This window comes from Capricornis sumatraensis, chromosome 2, assembly GCF_032405125.1.
Source record: "Capricornis sumatraensis isolate serow.1 chromosome 2, serow.2, whole genome shotgun sequence".
Taxonomy (NCBI): domain Eukaryota; kingdom Metazoa; phylum Chordata; class Mammalia; order Artiodactyla; family Bovidae; genus Capricornis; species Capricornis sumatraensis.
Window position 1 is genome coordinate 167,423,063 of NC_091070.1, and position 22,814 is coordinate 167,445,876.

The window sequence follows — 22,814 nt, forward strand, 5'->3', positions numbered from 1 at the left end:
ATTTTAACAATGTTGATTCTTCCAGTCTAAGAACTTGGTATATATTTTCATATGTTTGTGTCAATGTTGATTTGTTTCATCAATGTCTTGTAGTTTTCAGAGTATAGTAAGTCCCCTATATACAAACGAGTTCCCTTCTGAGAGCGATGAAGTTAAACAAAGTTAGCATATGTTCCCAACTAACACAGTTGGCTGTATAGTACAGTATAAGAATGAGGGACCTTGGCCTTCCTGGTAGCTCAGTGGATAAGAATCTGCTGGCCAGTGCAGAGGACATGGGTTCGATCCCTGGTCCAGGAAGATTCTACATGCTGTGGAGCAACTAAGCCCGTATGCCACAACTACTGAAATCTGTGTGCTCTAGGGCCCGCAACAAAGACTAACCTTCACTCTCCACAACTAGGGAAAGCCCTCATGCACCAATGAAGACCCAGCACAACCATGAATAAATAAAACTATAAAAAGGAAAAAAGAATGAGGGACTACTTACCATCTTTTCATTTTGCTCCACTCAGTTATTTTCACCTTTTTTTTTCCTGTTGTAATTGCTTGTTACGTCTTAGTATTACCAGATACATCACTGCTGCTTTTAAGCTTGCTTCCAGACAGCCTGGACTTGAAATAGATACTGTACTAATGTACTGTATACAGTACTGTACAGTAAAGAACAGAAAAGCACAACCCCGTGTAGAGGATGCACACACGTGACCGTGGATGCCAGACACGTGAATTGGACATTCAAACGCTGTTCGCATCTTTGAAAGTTTGCAACTTGAAGGTTTGTATGTAGGGAACTCATGGCGCAGGACTTTTGTCTCATTGGGCTTCCCTGTGGCTCAGCTGGTAAAGAATCCACCTGCAAAGCAGGAGACCTGGGTTCGATCGCTCGGTTGGGAAGACCCCCTGGAGAATTCTATTGGACTGTATAGTCCTTGGGGTTGTGAAGAGTTGGACACGACTGAGTGACTTTCACTTTATCTCATTAGGTAGGTTTATTCCTAGGTATTTTATTCTTTTTTTATATGATGGTAAATGGGATTGTTTCTCTTTTGAAAATTTATTTATTCATTGGCTGCACTGGATGATCGTTGCTGTTTGTGGGCTTTCTCTAGTTGCAACAAGAGGGGGCTAGTCTTTAGTTGTGGGGTGCAGGCTTTTTTCGCATTGTGGTTGCTTTGGTTGTTGGGTAGCACAGGCTCTAGGGTATGCGTACTTAGTTGCCAGTGGGATCTTCCTAGACCAGGGATCAACGTCTTGTCCCTTGGTTTGGCAGGTGGATTTTTAACCACTGGACCACCTGGGAAGTCCTGGGATTGTTTCCTTAGTTTCTTTTCCTGATCTTTTGTTTGGTAGTGTATAGAAACACAACACTGTATTAATTTTATATCCTGCAACTTGACTGAATTCACTGATGAGCTCTAGTAGTTTTGGGGTAGCATCTTTATGGCTTTCTATATGCAGTATCATATCCTCTACAAACAGGGACTGTTTTAATTCTTTTCCAATTTGGACTTTAAAAATTTCTTTTTCCCTTTTGATTGCAGTGGCTAGGGCTTCCAAAATTATTTTGAATAAAAATGATGAGAGCAGGCACCCTTGTCTTGTTCCTGAGCTTAGAGGAAATACTTTCAGCCTTTCACCACTGAGTATGATGTTAGCTGTAGGTTTGTCATATATGGCCTTTATTATGTTGAGGTATGTTCTGTCTATGTCATTTTTTTGGAGAATTTTATTTTATCTTAAATGGGTTTTGAATTTTGTCAGAAGTGTTTTCTGTATATTGAGATGATCGTATGGTTTTTATTCTTCAGTTTGTTGATATGGTATATTCCAATGATTGGTCCACAGCTGTGGATTTTTGAAAGTTAATTTTATTAATCAGTGAATGTACATTCTATCGAGTGCTTCCTGTAAGCTTGGCATAGTCTTAGATACCATATATGTAAAGATGGATGAGAGTTGGTCTTTTTCCTGGAGGAGTTTGCAGAGACATTTTTATTTCTCTGATGTATTCATTAAAATTTTTTATTGGAGTATAGTTAATTTGAAGTGTTGTTTTCACTTCAGGTGTATAGCAGAGTGATTTAGTTATACATATATATATATATGTATACATATATAAACATATATACATATATATATGTTTATATAAACATATATATATTATATATCTGAAAATTTCTTTTCCTGTATAGACCATTACAGAGTATTGAGTAGAGTTCCCTGTGCTATACAGTAGACTCTTATTGCTGCTGCTGCTGCTGCTGCTAAGTCACTTCAGTTGTGTCCGACTCTGTTTGACTCCATAGACGGCAGCCCACCAGGCTCTGCCATCCCTGGGATTCTCCAGGCAAGAACACTGGAGTGGGTTGCCATTTCCTTCTCCAATGCATGAAAGTGGAAAGTGAAAGTGAAGGCACTCATTCGTGTCTGACTCCTAGTGACCCCATGGACTTCAACCTACCAGGCTCCTCCACCCATGGGATTTTCCAGGCAAGAGTACTGGAGTGGGGTGCCATTGCCTTCTCCAGACCCTTATTAGTTATCCTTTATATATATATAGTAGTTTAGGGAGACACATTTAAAAAATTTTTTTAATTGGAGGATAATTGCTTTATAGTGTTGTATTGGTTGCTGCCATGCAACAACATGAATCAGCCATAAGTATACATTATGTCCCCTGCCTCTTGAAACTCTCTCACACCCTACCCATCCCACCCTCTAGATTGTTACAGAGCACCTTGTTGAGCTGCCTGTGTTGCGCAGCGGCTTCCCACTATCTGTTTTACGAATGGTAATGTATATGTTTCAGTGCTACTCTCTCAATTCGTCCCACTTTCTCCTTCTCCCTGTGTCCAGAAGTCTATTCTCTGTGTCTGCATCTTTATTCCTACTCTGCAAATAGGTTCATCAGTACTATTTTCTAGATTATATGTATATGTGTGTATATGTATATATATATATGCATTATTATACAATATTTGTTTTTTTTTTACTTCACTCTATATAATAGGCTGTAGGTTCATCTACCTCACTAGAACTGACTCAAGTTTGTTCTTTTTTATGGCTTAGTAATATTCCATTTTATATGTATATCATAACTACTTTATCCATTCATCTGTCGATGGGCATCTAGGCTGCTTCCGTGTCCTAGCTAATGTAAATAGAGCTGCAGTGAACATTGAGGTATATATTTCTTTTTCAGTTATGGTTTTCCCAGGGTAAATGCCCAGGATTGGAATTGCTAGGTCATGGGGTAGTCTTATTCATCGTTTTTAAAGAAATCTCCATACTGTTATCCATAGTGGTTGCATCAATTTACATTCCCATCCACTGTCCAAGAGGGTTCCCTTTTCTCCTCATCCTCTCTAGCATTTATTGTTTGTAGATTTTTTGATGATGATAGTATCTCCTTGTAGTTTTGATTTGCATTTTGCTCATAATTAGCAATGTCAAGCATGTTTTCATGAGCCGCTTGGCCATATTTATGTCTTCTTTGGATAAATGGCTATTTAGGTCTTCTCCCCATATTTTGATTGGGTTGGTTGTTTTTCTGATACCAAGCTGCATGAGCTGCATGTATATTTTGGAGGTGAATCCTTTGTGTCAGTTGCTTCATTTGCTATTATTTTCTCCCATTCTGAGGGTTATCTTTTCATCTTGTGTATGATTTTCTTTGCTGTGCAAAAGCTTTTAAGTTTAATTAGGTCACATTTGTGTATTTTTGTTTTTGTTTTCATTATTCTAGGAAGTGGGTCATAAAGGATCTTGCTGCAATTTATGTCATAGAATGTTCTGCCTATGTTTTTCTCTAAGAGTTTTATAGTTTCTGGTCTTTAGATCTTTAATCCATTTCGAGTTTATTTTTGTATATGGTGGTAGGAAGGGTTCTAACTTCATTCATTTACACTTAGCTGTCCAGTTTTCCCAGCACCACTTATTGATGAAGGTATCTTTTCTCCATTCTGTGTTCTTGCTGCCTTTGTCAAAGATAAGGTATCCAAAGGTGCGTGGGTTTATCTCTGGGCTTTCTATCTTGTTCCTCTGGTTTGCATTTCTGTTTTTATGTCAGTACCATACTGTCTTGATGACTGTAGTCTTATAGTATAGTCTGAAGTCAGGAAGGTTGATTCCTCCAACTCCCTTCTTTCTCAAGATTGCTTTGGCTTGGAGTCTTTTTTTGTTTCCATACAAATAGTGAAAGTTTTTGCTCTAGTTCTGTGAAAAATGCCATTGACAATTTGATCAGGATTGCATGACTCTGCAGATTGCTTTGGGTAGTATAGTAATTTTCATGGTATTTATTCTTCCAATCCAGGAACATGGTATATCTCAGGGAGGCACATTTTAAGCCACTACGCATTTCCATCCCAATTGTACTTCTGGTGACACTGTTCTTATGTCTGCAGTGTCTCAATTATTTAATATCTCAGGAATATTTATGAAACTGTTACTTTATCACAATACTTGAGATGTGATTCCAGTGTATTTGTATATGGCTTACCTTTTGTTTTCCTCCCCCAGTAACTGGCCCTGAATATATTTGAGTGATGATAATTGGCATATAAATACATAGAAGAATACGAAAAGTTTCTTGCTCCTTTAGCAACTCTACATTTTCTATATTTGCTGTGATCTGTCCTTGCTTCCTTTTCTTATCTGGCTTGGATTCCCTGATCTTTAACTACATAGTTTTCTTACCACCGTTTTCCCTCCCCTCTTCCATTGCCTTTCCTTTGTTCCTACTGAAGAAAAGTCACAGACTTCTGCATATTGGTAACTCTGTAAGTTTGTGGTTTCCGATTATAGTTGAGGGCCTCTCAGGTGCCATGTACCTTCCATGTTTCCCTAATCAGCTTTTTTACATGACTTTTAAAAATCTTTTTTCACTCTGACTAAGCTACCAGTCCCTCAATCCACATATGATCTGGTTTTCTATTTCATAGTTTTCTCAGTCAACATCTTGTCACATATTTACCTGCATCTGTATCCATCCTTCGTTAGTGAGTGGATAGTGTCCTCATTCGGAGAAGGCAATGGCACCCCACTCCAGTACTCTTGCCTGGAAAATCCCATGGACAGAGGTGCTAAGAGTTGGACATGACTGAGCGACTTCACTTTCACTTTTCACTTTCATGGCATTAGAAAAGGAAATGGCAACCCACTCCAGTGTTCTTGCCTGGGGAATCCCAGGGACGGGGGAGCCTGGTGGGCTGCCGTCTATGGGGTCGCACAGAGTCAGACATGACTAAAGTGACTTAGCAGCAGCAGCAGCAGCTGTCCTCATTATGCTCCTGGGAATCAGAGAGCTTCAGCTGTGTTCAAGTCCACTACTTGAAGTAGTTGGGCAGGTAGTTGCCTGAGCAACTTGCAAGTTATTTAACCCCCTAAGTTTTGTTTCCTCACCTACAAGAAGAGAGTACTAATACATATAGGGCTGTCAGTGGTTGTAAAGGGATAACATAGTATATTCTGTTAGTTCACTTCTCTCAGTCATGTCCGACTCTTTGCAACCCCATGGACTGCAGTATGCCAGGCCTCCCTGTTCATCACCAACTCCGGGAATTTACTCAAACTCATGTCCATTGAGTAGTGATGCCATCCAACCATCTCATCCTCTGTTGTCCCCTTCTCCTCCTGCCCTCAATCTTTCCCAGCATCAGGGTCTTTTCCATCAAGTCAGCTCTTCGCATCAGGTGGCCAAAATATTGGAGTTTCAGCTTCAACATCAGTCCTTCCAATGAATATTCAGGACTGATTTCCTTTAGGATGAACTGGTTGGATCTCCTTGCAGTCCAAGGAACTCTTCAAGAGTTCTCCAGCACCACAGTTCAAAAGCATCAATTCTTCAGCACTCAGCTCTCTTTATAGTCCAACTCTCACATCCATACATGATTATGCAAAAACCATAGCCTTGACTAAACGGACCTTTGTTGGCAAAGTAATGTCTCTGCTTTTTAATATGCTATCTAGATTGGTCATAACTTTTCTTCCAAGGAGTAAGCGTCTTTTAATTTCATAGCTGCAGTCACCATCAGCAGTAATTTTCAAGCCCCCAAAAATAAAATCTGTGACTGTTTCCACTGTTTCTCCATCTCTTTGCCATGAAGTGATGGGACCAGATGCCATGATCTTCGTTTTCTGAATGTTGAGCTTTAAGCCAACTTTTTCACTCTCATTTTTCACTTTCATCAAGAGGCTCTTTAGTTCCTCTTCACTTTCTGCCATCAGGGTGGTGTCATCTGCATATCTGAGGTTATTGATATTTCTTCCGGCAAAATCTTGATTCCAGCTTGTGCTTTTTCCAGCCCAGCATTTCTCATGATGTACTCTGCATATAAGTTAAATAAGCAGGGAGACAATATACAGCCTTGATATACTCCTTTTCCTTTTTAGAATCAGTGTGTTGTTCCATGTCCAGTTCTAACTGTTGCTTCTTGACCTGCATACAGATTTCTCAAGAGGCAGGTCAGATGGTCTGATATTCCCATCTCTTTCAGAATTTTCCACAGTTTATTGTGATCCACACAGTTAAAGGCTTTGGCATAGTCAGGAAAGCAGAAATAGGTATTTTTCTGGAACTCTTGCTTTTTTGATGATCCAGCAGATGTTGGCAATTTGATCTCTGGTTCCTCTGCCTTTTCTAAAACTAGCTTGAACATCTGGAAGTTCATGGTTCACGTATTGTTGAAGCCTGAATTAGAAGAAGTACTGAATTTTTAGTAGAAGCTGATGAGGGTGAGGAGGAAAAACAGTAGTTTTTCACTCAAAATGAGTGAGTGAAGGCATTTCTTTTTCCCATCTGCTTTTAAACATGCTTAGGTCTTGATTTGAAAATTATCTTTTGATTTCTATACCTTTCAAATACTTTCTCTCCTTCACAGGTAAATTTCTTGAGAAAATTTATTCTATTTTCTACTTCTCTTTTGTTCACCATTCACTCAGTCCTAAAGTATTGAAGTCTAGCTTCAACCTCCCATCACACAAGTGAAGTGGCTTACTAATGATTTCCTTGTATGAAACCCAGTGGACATATCTCAGCCTTTTACCTTCCTTTTTTTTTTTTTAATTAGAAGTTGGCTTAACCAGACCCTCCTTCTTGAAACTATTTTTTTAATAATAGTTTTGTCCAGACAGTCACCATGTGCTATAAAACCTATCTTATACATCTCTCAAATTACCTACTTACCTCTATCTCCATTCCCACTACCTTTCCCCTGGTTTATTACCACTAGAGCTCATTTAATTGGTCTTCCTCTAGGGTCTTCTTTCACTTTAATCCATTCTCCTTGTTCTTCCCTGAATGGTATTTGTAAACTGCAACATTTTTTCCTTCATCTTAAAACTCCTCCAGAGTTTCCTAATTGCTCTTAAAATTAAGCTTAATCTTAACTTTATAGAACCCTGTGTAATTAATCTCATTTTTCTTCTCAAGCCTCAATTCTCTTCACTCCTAATCTTACCAAATCTCTTTTTTGGTCTTAGGTGCTGTGTTTTGCCTAGAAGCATTTCTACATAATGTTCCTTCTGTTTGGTCGGAAAAGTCCTTGAACTTCTCCCCTTCTATCCCCATTTCCTAGCTAATTTCCATTCTTCTTTCTGGCTCAGTTGAACTTATTTTGGGAAGCTTTTCCTGACCCTCAGAGATCTCTGTTCAAAGCCTTCCTATATTGTGTCCCTTTCTCTTTACGTCACTTCTTACCCCATATTGTAATTGTCTGTTTACTTATTTGTATTGCCCCCCTTGACCTCTGTTAGGAAAAGGCTCTTTGTACCTGAGTGTTTAATTTAGTTCCTTAGCATCATAGGTGAATGAGTTTATGTATAAATGAGTGAAATCTTGCTGGTTCAAATATTTGAAACTAAGAAAAATGATGTTAAAAACTGTACTTTAGCATCAGAGTATAGAAATATATGTGAAACTTCTTTAAGCCTTCTATTTAAATTAGATCCATGTAAAACAAGACATGATAAGAGAAAAGGAAATTATAGCTTAAATGTCATGCTTGTTTTTTTTTTTTTTTTAAGTATTAGATTGTAGACTCCATTCTAGATCCACTCTAGGCCAGTTTCCAGGTACTAAGATAGATTCAGAAAAGAGATACCTGATAATTTTTGTTGTAGAGACCATTGAAAGAATGACTGTCTTTAGTATATTTGATGAAACCTTAATGTGAAAGGAATTTAACCTTTGAAATACATCAGAAATCAGACTTCTTTCAGGGGCTACCTATACATTGAGAACATACATAATGAAGGCTTTTGGGGAAGGGGGCAAATATCTTTATACAATTGTTTGAGACTGTCAAAACTCTTTTTTGATTGTAAGTGACGTTTTAGTTAAAGCACTGCTTATTCTGTTTATGATACATTTAATTAGGAGAAAAAAGAACCCCGATGCTCTTCTTTCTTCTTTATTGTTACTAAATTAATATTTGTACTAGCAGATAAGAAGAAAAAGGAAGAATTGTTAAAAGGCTAATTTTATTACTGTTCTCGTATATTTAAAATTGGGCAGGAAATTAAGGCCTCATGTTAGGTTTTGGATAATGTTTTTCAGTTCAGTTCAGTTCAGTGCAGTCGCTCAGTCGTGTCCGACTCTTTGCGACCCCGTGAATCGCAGCATGCCAGGCCTCCCTGTCCATCACCAGCTCCTGGAGTTCACTCAAACTCACGTCCATCGAGTCGGTGATGCCATCCAGCCATCTCATCCTGGGTTGTCCCCTTCTCCTCCTGCCCCCAATCCCTCCCAGGATCAGAGTCTTTTCCAATGAGTCAACTCTTCGCATGAGGTGGCCAAAGTACTGGAGCTTCAGCTTTAGCATCATTCCCTCCAAAGAAATCCCAGGGCTGATCTTCAGAATGGACTGGTTGGATCTCCTTGCAGTCCAAGGGACTCTCAAGAGTCTTCTCCAACACCACAGTTCAAGAGCATCAATTCTTCGGCACTCAGCCTTCTTCACAGTCCCATCACTTCATGGGAAATAGATGGGGAAACAGTGGAAACAGTGTCAGACTTTATTTTCTTGGGCTCCAAAATCACTGCAGATGGTGACTGCAGCCATGAAATTAAAAGACACTTACTCCTTGGAAGAAAAGTTATGACCAACCTAGATAGCATATTCGAAAGCAGAGACATTACTTTGCCGACTAAGGTCTGTGTAGTCAATGCTATGGTTTTTCCAGTAGTCATGTATGGATGTGAGAGTTGGACTCTAATTTTCCTAGTGTGCAAAATCTAAACTCAATATTACATATAAATTAGGTTGTATAAATCATATTATGGAAGGAGATTTGTGGCAGGAATCTTCTAACTGTATTTCTAAGTTTTTATTATGTCATCTGTAAAGTGGCAGTGATACCTTTTCAAAGGATTTTTGATCAAGGGTAAATATGATTGATCACATATGTTATGTACTCAGTAAATATTCATGAAATGAAAATTCCAAGGAAGGAAACAATAGCTGCTGCTGCTGCTGCTAAGTCACTTCAGTCGTGTCCGACTCTGTGCGACCCCATAGCCAGCAACCCACCAGGCTCTGCCATCCCTGGGATTCTCCAGGCAAGAACACTGGAGTGGGTTGCCATGTCCTTCTCCAGTGCGTGAAAGTGAAGTCACTCAGTCGTGTCTGACTCTTCACGACCCCATGACTGCAGCCCACTAGGCTCCTCCATCCATGGGATTTTCTAGGCAAGAGTACTGGAGTGGGTTGCCATTGCCTTCTCCAAACAATAGCTGAGCAAAGAGTAAAATTAATAATAGTATAATGAGATTGATTGTAAGGTAGCAGTGTCAATATGAGAAGTAAAAATGTTTTTATTCCACCTTGTGACTTGAAAATTTTATATAAATTGAATTCTTTAACAGATGCTTACATACCTGCATACAACTTTTACCACTTGTAAATATACTTTACAAACCACTGTGTTTCAAATAACTAAGGTTGGTCTAATTCATTAAAGGTCTACCATTACTCAACTGAAGGAATTATTTTTCTTAACCTTTTCCTCCCTGCAGCCTCCTAATCAGAATGTATTTTTTTAAGAGTTTGTAGTAGCTAGGTCAGGCATCATGGTGTTTATTTTACATCGCTACTGTGCTGAAGTACTGAAATTAAAAGAGTAGAATTGTGCTTATACAATAGCTTAAGTTGAATAACTGTAGTGGGTCTAGAGATTAGATTTATTTGACAAAGATCTTACATTTAAAATACTCTAGCGATGATTATTCTTAAGCAGAATAAAGGCAATAACCTAAAAAGGTATTTTCAACAAATACTCATATTGAACAGAGATAGAAGCTGAGTTTATTTGTAAACTGGCATGTTCTAGAACCATTAAAATCATTGCTCTATATGGTAAAGTTTAACCAGAATTAATGACAGTTTGTTAACATAAAATTATTTTAAAATAATTGGATGGGATCTCTTAAATTCTGATATTTCAAGTGGTAGAATCTTAAAATACATATTTCAGATACTTTCCCTTTTGCTTTTCCAAGATAATAAAGGATAATGGATATAGAGAAGTTGAGAACTTTATCTTAGTAAGAAGATTTTTTTGGAAAGAACAATTTTAGATTTACAGTAAAATCAAGAGCATGTTACAGAGTTCCCATCACTCCCTACCCAATTGCCCCTATTAATAATATTTTACATTAATGATATATTTATTACAATTAATGAATCAATATTAATATATTATTATTAACCAAAGTTCATACCTTTTTCAGAGTTCCTTAATTTTTAATTAATGTCCTTTCTGTGTTGTAGAATCTCAATTAAGTTACCTTATAACATTTAGTTTTTATGTCTCCTTGTTGTGGTAGTTTCTCAGACTTTGTTGATAACCTGGGCAGTTTTGAGGGATACCAGTCAAGTATTAATTGATTTCTGTTGGAATTTGTCTGATGTTTTCCTCATGATTTGGGATGTGGGTTTTGGGAAGAAGACCACAGACATGAAGTGCCATTTTTTTCATGTCATACCAAGAGATTCACTGTTTTTTAAAAATAGTATTATTTTATTGAAGTATAGCTGATTTACAGTGTTGTGTTAATTTCTACTCTATGGTAAAATGATTCAGTTACACATATATATGTTCTTTTTCCTGTTCTTTTCCATTATGGTTTATCACAAGATATTGACTATAGTTCCCTGTGCTATACAGTAGGAATTTGTTGTTTATTCTCAATAATGTCTGTTAATCCCATATGCCCAATCCCTCCCCCACTTCCTTTCCCTCTTGGTAACCACAAGTCTGTTCTTTATGTCTGTTTCTGTTTCGTAGATGTTTATTTGTGTCATGTTCTAGATTTTGCATGTAAGTGATGTCATATAGTATTTACCTTTCTCTTTCTGACTTAATTCACTTAGTGTGATAAGCTCTAGGTCTGTCCATGTTGCTGAAAATGGCATTATTTTATTCTTTTTTATGATCAAACAGTATTCCACTGTATATGTGTGTTACCTTTTCTTTATCTATTTATCTGTCTGTGGACATTTAGTTTGTTTCCACATCTTGGCTATTGTGAACAGCACTGCAGTTTATATTGGGGTGCATATATCCTTTCAAACTGTGTTTTTCTCTGGATATTTGCCCAGGAATGGGATTGCAGGATCGTATGGCAACTCTATAGTTTTTTGAGGACCTTCCATACTATTTTCTGTAGAGGCTGTACCAGTTTCGGTTCCCACCAGTGGTATAGGAGGATTCCCTTTTCTCAACACCCTCTCAGCATTTTTTATCTGTAGACTTGTTTAATGATGGCCATTTTGACAGGTGTGAGGTGGTACCTCATTGTACTTTTGATTTGTATTTTTAAATAATTTTCAGTGTTGAGTACCTTTTCATGTGTCTGTTGGCTATCTGTATGTCTTCTATTAATACCTGGGTCTTTTTTGCTAATTTTTGATTGGGTTGGTTGTTTTTTGTCATTGAGTTTTATGAGTGATTTGTATATTTTTTGAAATTAAGCCCTTGTCATTTCTTTCATCTGCAGATATTTTCTCCCATTGTCCTTTTGTTTTGTTATGGTTTCCTTTGCTGTACAAAAACTTGTAAGTTAACTAGGTCTTATTTGTTTATTTTTGTTTTTATTTCTATTGTCTTGGGAGACTGACCTGAGGAAACATTGGTAAGATTTATGCCAGAGAATGTTTTACATATGTTCTCTTCTAGGAGTTTTATGGTATCATGTCTTATATTTAAGTCTTTAAGCCAAAGTCTTTAAGCCATTCTGAGTTTATTTTTTGTATGGTGAGAGGGGATGTTCTAACTTCATTGATTTACCTGCAGCTGTTCAGCTTTCACAACATCACTTGCTAAAAGGATTTTCTCTATTATATACTGTTGCCTCCTTTGTCAAAGATTAATTGACCATAGATGTATGGGTTTATTTCTGGATTCTGTTCTGTTCCATCGATCCATATTTCTGTTTTTATGCCAATACCACATTGTTTTGACTACTTTGCTTTGTAGTTAGTATTGTCCGAAGTCTGGGAGGGTTATGCTTCCTGCTTTGTTCTTTTTTCTTAGGGTTGCTTTGGGTCTTTTCTGGTCCCATAGAAATTTTAGGATTATTTGTTCTAGGCCTGTAAAAAATATCACTGGTAGTTTGATAGGGATCACATTAAATCTGTATATTGCTTTGGGTAGTATGACCATTTTAACAATATTAATTCTTCCAATCCAAGAGCATGGGATCTTTTCATTTCTTTGAATCATCTTCCATTTTCTTTCTTAACATTTATGATGTTTATTAATGTTTAAAACTTCTCAGAATTTAAGTCTTTTACCTCCTTGGTCAGGTTTATTCCTAATTATTTTATTTTTGATGTGATTTTAAAAGGGATTGTTTGTTTACATTCCCTTTCTGATATTTCATTGCTAATGTAAAGAAATGCAACCAATTTCTCTATGTTAGTCTTATATCATGCTAATTTGTTGAATTCACTTATCAGTTCTAGTAGTTTTTGTGTAGTCTTTAGGGTTTTCTGTATAGTATTGGGCTTCCCTGGTGGCTCAGACAGTAAAGCGTCTGCCTGCAGTGTGGGAGACCTGGGTTCGCTTCCTGGTTTGGGAGGATCCCCTGGAGAAGGCAGTGGCAACCCACTCCATATAATGATAATTTAGCTTTTCCCAAGGGATATACTGTTAATATGATTGATTGCATTTGTTGACCTGGATCACCTAGCTGAGGTATAGTTTGTCAGGTTTCTCCACTGTGAGGTTACTCTCTGTCTTCCATACTCTTTTCTTTGGAAAGAAGTCACTATATACAACCCAGACTTAAGGAATGGGGAGTTATAGGTCTCTCTCTTTGAGAGCAGAGTGTCTCCACAAATTATTTGGAAATCTTCTACATGGGAGATTTTTTCTTCGTCCCTTTTTTCTTTCTCTCCCGCACCCTGCCCCATGCTTCCTCCATCTCACTCTCTCCCTCTCCCTTATTCTTCCTTTAGTCATTTATTTGTCTAAGTGAAGTGAAAGTGAAGTCGCTCAGTTGTGTCTGACTCTTTGCAACCCCATGGACTGACTGTAGCCTACCAGGCTCCTCTGTCCATGGGATTTTCCAGGCGAGAATACTGGAGTGGGTTGCCATTTCCTTCTCCAGGGGATCTTCCCAACCCAGGGATTGAACCTTGGTTTCTGCAGACTCTTTACCATCTGAGCCACCAGGGATAAATATAGACTCATAAATACTTATTTTCCTACTTTGAGGTGTAATTTAGTAACACTGTTTCATTGTTCAAATTGTTTCAGCTTTGGCCGTAGGGAACCTTTCTGTTGTCTCCTGTGTCCCATTAAGGTGGTGTACTTTCATTATATAGCTTTTTTGCCACTTCAGAATACTCCAGATTCATCTTGTGTATTTCGTGTCCCAGTGCTAGAATCAGCCTTCTCTGCAAAGGAACCCCATTTCCCTTTATTGCAGAAGGCAGTATTAGAAGTCAGTTTTTGAGTTCTGTATGGTCACTGCTGAATGCTGTTGATTATTTTATTTATCTGTCTCAGCTGGCAGAGCAGGAAAATACATGTGTATTCAGTAATCTATCTATCTATCTATCTATCTATCTAATCTATCTATCTATATACCTATTTATAAATACTTCTATATGTAATTATGTACATATATATAAAGATAAACATGAGTTTATACTTTGACTCCATCCCCAGTTAATTATATTACCACATGGATTCTTCTAGCTTCTCCCCTTGTTTATCTGTAAATTTCCACTCTAGCAATAGCAAACCCTGGTCATCCTCCACTCATTTATTTATTCCATCATATATGTACACAGTATTAGAATTGTTCATTCTTGGCTACTTGGAAATAGCTATGTAAAGCAGAATATATTGCTCATGATCAGTTCCTTTTACCTTTAGTCTTTGAGATGCTACTCATTTCCAGAGTTACCTCGGTCAGGATCTTTTCCTTCTACCCCTTTCAGTGAGGTAGTTTCATATATGTATAATATGCTTAGGTCTTTGTGTCAGAGAATATGTTCCTTCCTAGGGTTCCCTAATCTACTAAATGATTTTTTTAAATTTACATACATTAAAGTTCATTCTTTATGCTTTTAAGTTTTATGCTTTTAGCAGATCCATGTCATGGGTCCAACATTATAGTACCATGTAGAATAATTTCACTGGTATTAAAAATTCCCTGTTTGTCATTTACTCAACCCTCTTCCTTGCTCTGAACTTCTGGGAACTACTGATCTCTTTACTTTTATCTTTAAATTTTATCTTTTACAGAATTTAATATTATTGGAATTGTAACATATAGCCTTTTCAGACTGAAGAAATTTATTTTAATGTTTATTATTTATATATTTTTTTGGTTGTACCTTGTATCACGCGGGATCTTAGTTCCAGGGAGTAAACCTGCACCCTGTTCAATGGAAGCGTGGAGTCTTAACCACTGGACCACCAGGGAAGTCCCAAAGAAATTTATTTTTATTCTTCAGGTTTATTTTTACTCTTCAGATTCACTTATTTTTTGAATGTGTCAGATCTTTAGCTGTATCACACAGATAATCTAGTTATGATGTGAGGGCTTAGTTGTTCCAGGGTATGTAGGATCCTCGTTCCCTGACCAGGGATTGAAACTGTGTCACCTGCATTGCAAGGTGCCTTCTTAACCACTGGACTAACAGGAAAGTCCCATGCAAGTTTTTTTTTTTTTTTCCTGTTTTGGTTTTTTTATTGAAGGATAATTGCTTTACAATGTTGTGTTGGTTTCTGCCATACATCAACATGAATCAACCACAGGTAAAGATATCTGTGCAGGTTTTTTATCTCTTTCATTTCTGCTTAGATATATATATGGTAATCTTATTGGAAAAACCTCTGAATACTCTAGGAAATTATTCAAATTAGCTGTGCTGGAAGAATTAAATTCAGTATTTTCTTACAATCTTTTAACTTATTTTGGACTTTTACATCTTTACCAGCGTATGGACTAGGCCTTTCAATTTGATAATCATTTTATTTTGATTAAAGAGAAACAAAATAGGGGGTGAAGAGTTACACTTTCTTTGTCATCTCTGTTGGAATTATTTTTTTAAGTCAGAATTGTTGTGGAATAATTTATATACAGTAAAGACTGTCAGAAGTTATTAACTTCAAAGAGAGACCTTTCTTCTCAGTTGCAGTAACTGTTATAGTACTTTTTTCAAGCTTCTGCTTGTTTTTTCTCGTAAGTCTCTTCTTACTTGTGCCTCATTGTTACTTGCTTGCAGTAGTTTGCTGCAAGTTTAATACACTCAGTCATTTTTATATTGATGATACAGAAGTGTATCCTGCATGATAAGTCTTTGGTTATTCAGCTAAGTGGGACAGACGTTCTGAGGGTGAAGTGGGACGGTTAAGAGTATTATAGAGAGGTTAGGTCTAGTACTCAACTCACTACAGTGACCCTAAGATTGAGCCTGCCTGGTAGAAAATACCAGCACAGTCAAGGTTTGTATGCTCCATATACCTCAAAGCAAACGAAGGCAGAGTAAAAATGAGTTTGGACTTAACCTCCGTAACTTACCCCAGGAGTAACTTTTAATGTAGCCCTTGATTTCTGATTCATTTCTAACGTTTGAATGAAGTAGCTCTATCTTGAGATAAGTCTTACTTTTCAGTGTTAGCACTTTTAATATTAATTATTAACCATTTCACTAGGGATTAGTTAACAGAGCACTTGAGAATAAGAATATATTTTAGGTAGGGGCTGAAAAATTATTTTGATAGATACTGTTATATTGCAGTCATGCCATGGTTGTGAACATCAAAACTACATTGCTTTACCTTGGAAATTTCTGCTTGTTTGCTGACTTCTGGACTTTAAAGTTTCAGTATATTTTTGATTGCACAGAACATCTATCCATTTGTTCATTCAAAAAATGTTTACTGAACATGTGTGTGCTGGGAAGTGTGCTGCAAACTGGATAAACAAAACAGTGGACTTTTCAGATATGTTGCTGTTATGGAGTTTACAGTCTATTGGGAAATAGAATGAAATTTATTCAGTCATAAAGAACAATGGTGCTTCACTAATATTTTAAAGACCTATTAACTTATTTTGAAGTAACGTGGAGCAGTTTGTTCTTTGTTCTTTTTGCAAAATACATTCGAGCATTGAAGGTTTTGGGGCTAACGTGTTTCCATATGTGATCCATATGTGAAATCAGACATTACTCAGAGAGCCAGGACAATGTGAATCAGAGGGAGAGTTTGGGAGAATATGAACAAGTAGTAGGTTTATGTGGGTAAAATTCATATTACCCTATTTATAGGCAGGGAAGTAAAAAATATTTCTTTTTACTTAAGAAATATTAAGTAATTTAATATTAGGTAAGTCCTTTTTTCTGTAAAAATGTTTAATGTGTAAGAATTGACAAGTTAAATTCCTTTAGAATGGAGATATAACAGAAAAAATGGGCTTCCCAGGTGGTTCAGTGGTTAAAAAAAAAATCCGCCTGCCAAGCAGAATACAAGAGATTTGGCCCCTGGGTCAGGAAGAGCCCCTGGGTCAGGAAGAGCCCCTGGAGAAGAAATTGGCAATCTGCTGCAGTATTCTTGCCTGGGAAATCCCATGGACAGAGGAGCCGGTGGGCTACAGTTTATGGGGTTGCAGATGAGTTGGATGCGATTTAGGAACTAAACAGCAACAGAAAGAACAAAGGAGAATCATGGCAACTAAGATCATGTCTGAATTATGTGAAAGTTTCTTGTAACCCTGGTCAAGAAAATTTGCCCAGATACCTTATTCTAACAGGGTACAGCAGAGGGACAAGTGGTGATCCCTCCTGATGCTAAAGCTTTTCCTAATTTGGCTGTTTCTTAATGACTGATTGCTTGAAAGTCAAGATGCTCATTTTCTTATTTTCTGTACTTGTTCAGGTTTGAGAATTAAGAATTTAAGATGGGGAATAAGGCTTTGCTTTCTCTAACTGATATTTTCTAACTAGGTACTTCGTAACTCAGGAAGACCTCATTTATTCCCAGTAATATGTTTTACTAAAACTCTTTCAGGTAACTTTACAAAGACGTGTGACTTAATAGTAGATCATGGCTTGAACTCAGTTTTTATTTATTGTTGTTACTAAAAAAATTTTAGTGAGGTTTTTTTTTTTTTCTTTTTGTCTCTGTAGTTATCAGAGACTGTTACAGACAATTGCTGTACTCGAAGCTCAGCGTTCTCAAGCAGTCCAGGACCTTGAAAGTTTAGGCAGACATCAGAGAGAAGCACTAAAAAATCCCATTGGATTTGTGGAAAAACTCCAGAAGAAGGTATATTTTGACCACTTTTTAAATTTATTGAGATATATTTGGTAATAACCTTATTTATTCTTTTTATATGAATACTTTTAAAAATGTTTAACCATGTTACTGAAGGTGGGATACTGCCTTCCTTCACCCCACCAAACGCACAATAAGTATACCCCCAGTGAAGATAGCTAGGAACTTTAATTGGATGCTTGTATAGAAACTTGATGTCCTGTTTCTAGCCATTTTTAGTCTTTTTCTGTTACTTTTTTCCTTCCCCGTCTTAAACTACTTTCCCTTTGTTGCTTTCCGGACTTTTAAGTTTATTGAAACTAAAAGAAAAAATACTTTAGTATTTTAAGTGTTTATTTACTGCTTTATTTACTCTAAAAGCAGTAGAAAACAGTGGTGATACAAACAAAAATTCTGTTTTAAATGTCTTTAAGGATATGGTTGCCAAGGTCATGAGAATGAGGTGCAAGATGTGCGTTTATGCCATAGTATTTGTCTTGAATTGGGGACCCACATATTCAGTAAATTTGAGAGGTAAATATTAGTCAGACAAAAACATTGTCTGAAAAGATTAAAACTGAAAAACTATGAGAAACAGTCCTCTTTTTCATCTTAATGCACAAATTTAGCCTGTTTTGTATGGCAGGTTTACTTACTAGTTATTAATGAGTCACAAAAGTAGTATACCAGGTGTTGAGGCAGCAGTCTTGGGGACTTCATTTTATGAACACTTACAGTGTTTACTTGTCCTGGATTCAACTAAAATAGATTGTGCTTTAAGCTTAAACTCATTTTTTTCAGTTATTTGGTGGGCAATAAAGTTGCAGTTACACACATTTTCTATATATGTACGTGGTTGGTTATCTGCTGATTTTCCATGTCTATGTTTAGTTTAGAACTAGATTTCTTTCCACTTTATCTCAGAAACTGGGATGTGACATTGACCCTCTTAAAATTTTTTTGCAAAACTGTTCAAATGTGTATTAAATCCCAGATACACTGGTAATCATGAAAGACTTGTGTCCCTTGGAAAGAAAATTTTCTGCTGATTTTAATTTAGAAGTTTGATTCTTTAGTTTTTCTGTGTTAACTCATATATGCTTAATTTGCTTACTTTCTTTAAGTTTACCATAGTAGTTAAGTTGTTGACATATGATCCCATTGTTTTAGTGAACATCTGAAAACTCCTAATTGAAATTAAGGAAACTTGGTTTATACATTGGTACAGAGACTGCAGGGAACCTTTATGGCTTGTTAGCTTTCTTTGATGTTTTACCATCATTGTTTTAAAAGACACTATTCAATAACTTCAAAAAATTGAGTCTTAGACTGATATACATTATTATAATGATGGTTGTAGTATACTGTATTACAGGCAAAATAAAATTAATTCTGTGTCACAGTGTGGACTTTGCTTGCCAGTTTCATAATTTATGACCTCATTTTTTAAATCAACATTTTATTATGAAAAATGTTAAGTAGACAAAAAAGTGGAAAGTATTATATAGTTAATGCACACATCCACCCTCTAGATTCTACAATAAACATTTTACTGTATTTGCTTTATTGTGTGTTTTTTCAATCCTTCCATCTACCATTCTATCTCATTTCAAGATGGAATCCATTTCATGCATTCCAGAGTTGCAGACACACATACTTAATCCCAAAACACTTCAGAGAGCATATTATTAACTAAATTTTTTTAAAGCTTTTTAATATGAAATTTACATACAGTGAAATTCAGAAATCCCAGTTTTATCATTATATGAGTTCTGACCATTACCCCCACCTATGTAACCCAAATTACTATCAGAAGACTGAGCACATAATAACCTGGTTTTAGTAATGACGACTAATAACTTCTCTGAAGGTGGTTGGTAAAGTAACTGAATTCAAAGTAAAGTAAGGATATAGTTTTGATTCTCAAAATGTGGTAGGTTTTTTTGTACATGTCTTAAGCGTTATATAGTATGAAAATAATTCATTGTTTTGTGAATAAGTCAGGAACACAGGGGGTCCATTTAAAATGAATTCTGTGTGTCAGGTCATATCTATTTCAGTCAAACACATTTCATATGCTGTTCTTAGAGATAAAAACCATTCTTTGCTATTTCTGTTTAAGTGTGTTAAAGAACATTATGTCTGTATAGGTCAGCTGTAGACCTCTATCTAAAAATAGTGCTTATGTTTTGTTAAGTTCATTTTTCTTTACGTGGCTATCATTATACCATTTAATGTTTTGGCTGTATTTTTATTGACTGTTGGATTCAGAATGAACAGAAATGCCAGTTGATGATTATTTAGATTTGGAATCATCTGCAAATTTGGCTATTGTTGATAATTTCTTGAATTAACCTTAGATGTCACTTTTTTTTTTCCTCCCACCAGGCTGATATAGGGCTTCCATATCCACAGAGAGTTGTTCAATTGCCTGAGATTGTATGGGACCAATATACCAGTAGCCTTGGAAACTTTGAAAGAGAATTTAAAAATCGTAAAAGACATACTAGGAGAGTTAAGCTAGTTTTTGATAAAGGTAATAAATTACATGATAATTTAAGTAGAGAAATACCTGGCAAAGTCTTGCTTTACTAATCCTATACATGGTTTTCTTTTTAGTAGGTTTACCTGCTAGACCAAAAAGTCCTTTAGATCCTAGGAAGGATGGAGAGTCCCTTTCATACTCTATGTTGCCTTTGAGTGATGGTCCAGAAGGCTCAAACAGTCGTCCTCAGGTAGGCAGTATAAAGTGTTGTAGTAGAAAAATTTGAATTGTAGACAAAAGATTTTTAACATTTGCTGACTTGTATTCTTAAATTTCAAGCAGTCTTCACTTGAAGGTATAGTAAGAACATGAACTTTGAAGTTAAAACGCTGGGTTGAAATCACAACCCCACTACTTACTAACAGTGGAACTTCAGATGGTCGTTTCTATTAAAGTCCCCAAGCTACAGTTTCCTCTTCTATAAAATGTGATTAATATCACCCTATGTTGTAGAGTTGTGAGGATTATAATGAGTAGTACATGTAACATGATGAGTTCAGTGCCTGACACATAGTACAGTATTTATTCTAAAAATAAGAGCTCTTTGTGTGTAGTGGAATGTAACCAGGATTTGCTGGTTGTAACCTGGCCTTGCTGCTGTTAATTAGATGAACCTTGATAAACGTGGGTTTAGAATGAAAAAGTAGCGTTTCTTTTTCTTTAAAATGAAGTTGCTGTTATCATTCATGTTGTTTGGCCATATCAAAGAGTAGTCTGGGGAGGGAGGTGGGAGGGGGGTTCATGTTTGGGATCGCATGTACACCCGTGGTGGATTCATATCAATGTATGGCAAAACCAATACAGTATTGTAAAGTAAAATAAAGTAAAAATAAAAATTAAAAAAAAAAAACAAAAACAAAGAGTAGTCTGTTTTTTTGTCTCTGACAAAAGCCTTATTTTATATGCAGATGATAAGAGGACGCCTGTGTGATGATACCAAACCTGAAACATTTAACCAGTTGTGGACCGTTGAAGAACAGGTAATAGATATTTCTCAATTGTGTAGGTTAAACAATAAGCAGTTAAAATTAGAGTAAGTATTGTGAATAAAGTGTATATTGTATGTGTGTATGTGCGTGCATGTGTGCTGAGTCACTTCATTTGTATCTGACTCTTCGCAACTCCATGGACTGTAGTCTGCCAGACTCATCTTTCCATGGGATTCTCTAGGCAAGAATACTAGAGTAGGTTGCCATGCCCTTCTCCAGGGGAGCTTCCCAATCCAGAGTTCGAACCTGTGCATTGGCAGTTGGATTCTTTGCTACTAGCGCCACCTGGGAAGTGTGTACTGTTGTATGCTATCCCTCTTAATCATGAATTTAAAATATTTAAACTTATTTCTGTATACCTTTTTGCATATGTAAAGAATTTTTCATTCTGAGAATATATGAATTCCATTTAGGGGATGGTTTCTAAAAAAGGAACCTGGGTTTTGGGAGGGGGCTTGAAAAAGATACTGAAACAGATGGATAAAGCTTTTGTAATACAGCTTTGTGAGACAGAAAAACACAGAGCCAAGTAAAGCTATGCTTCAAAGTGAATTCTTACTCTTGTTTGGAGAGGAGCTGAAAAAGCAAGGTCATAGTATTCTATTACATTTGGACATATAGCTAGGATTGTTTGTGGGTAAGGTTTGAGATATATCTCTATCTCATATGAGGATTAGCCCCACAGCTGTAATGAGTTGATCTGTTTATAAAAAACTTTGTGCTGAATCACTTCAGTCTGTTCGACTCTGTGCATCCCTACAGACTGTAGCCCACCAGGTCCTCAGTCTGTGGGATTCTTCAGGCAAGAATACTGGAGTGGGTTGCCATTTCCGTCTCCAGGGAATCATCTCAGCCCAGGGATCGATCCTGGGTCTCCCACATTGCAGGCAGATTCTTTGCCCAAGTGCATGCGTGCTCAGTTGTGTCTGACTCTTTGCAGCTCCATGGACTATAGCCCACCAGGGGATTTCCTTCTCTAAGGGATCTTCCCATCCTGGGGATCAAACCCGCATCTCCTTTGTCTCCTGCATTGGCAGGCAGGTTCTTTATCACTAGTACCACCTGGGAAGCCTGTGCATGTGTGCTCAGTCAGTTGTGTCTGACTCTCTGCAACACTATGCACTGTCGCCTACCAGGTTCCTCTGTCCTTGGGATTCTCCAGGTGAAAATATTGGAGCGGGTTGCCATTTCCTTCTCCAGGGGATCTTTCCGATTCAGGGATCGAACGCTGGTCTGTTACAATGCAGACAGATTCTTTACCATCTGAGCTACCAGGGAAGCCCACCTGTTAAAACACTCCTTTAGCCAAGCCCATATTAAGATAGGATAAGATTATTCGTAGGACACACTCCAGTCTCCAAGGCAGTTTATTGGTCTTTCAGCTCTGCAGAGATAATACCGATCAATGGTGCCTAAAAGCTGCTCCTGCACACTGGAATAGCTGGGTGATAACATTCCTTTTCTTTCGACATCCAGAATGTTCTGCATCCTTAGGACTACTGGAG

At 37.0% G+C, this 22,814-nt stretch overlaps 1 protein-coding gene across 3 annotated transcripts in view; it reads left to right on the forward strand.

The window, feature by feature from the left end:
* The window catches only part of ZZZ3 (zinc finger ZZ-type containing 3), a 117,944-nt gene that overhangs the window by 82,757 nt on the left and 12,373 nt on the right, over window positions 1-22,814 (forward strand). For 2 of the 3 annotated variants that reach the window (XM_068964139.1, XM_068964140.1), the window contains 4 exons: window positions 17,649-17,787; window positions 20,164-20,311; window positions 20,395-20,510; window positions 21,229-21,300. In XM_068964139.1, the coding sequence (XP_068820240.1) occupies window positions 17,649-17,787; window positions 20,164-20,311; window positions 20,395-20,510; window positions 21,229-21,300 (475 nt within the window). The remainder of the gene's footprint in view (window positions 1-17,648; window positions 17,788-20,163; window positions 20,312-20,394; window positions 20,511-21,228; window positions 21,301-22,814) is intronic. The other variant, XM_068964141.1, reaches the window with a different exon arrangement.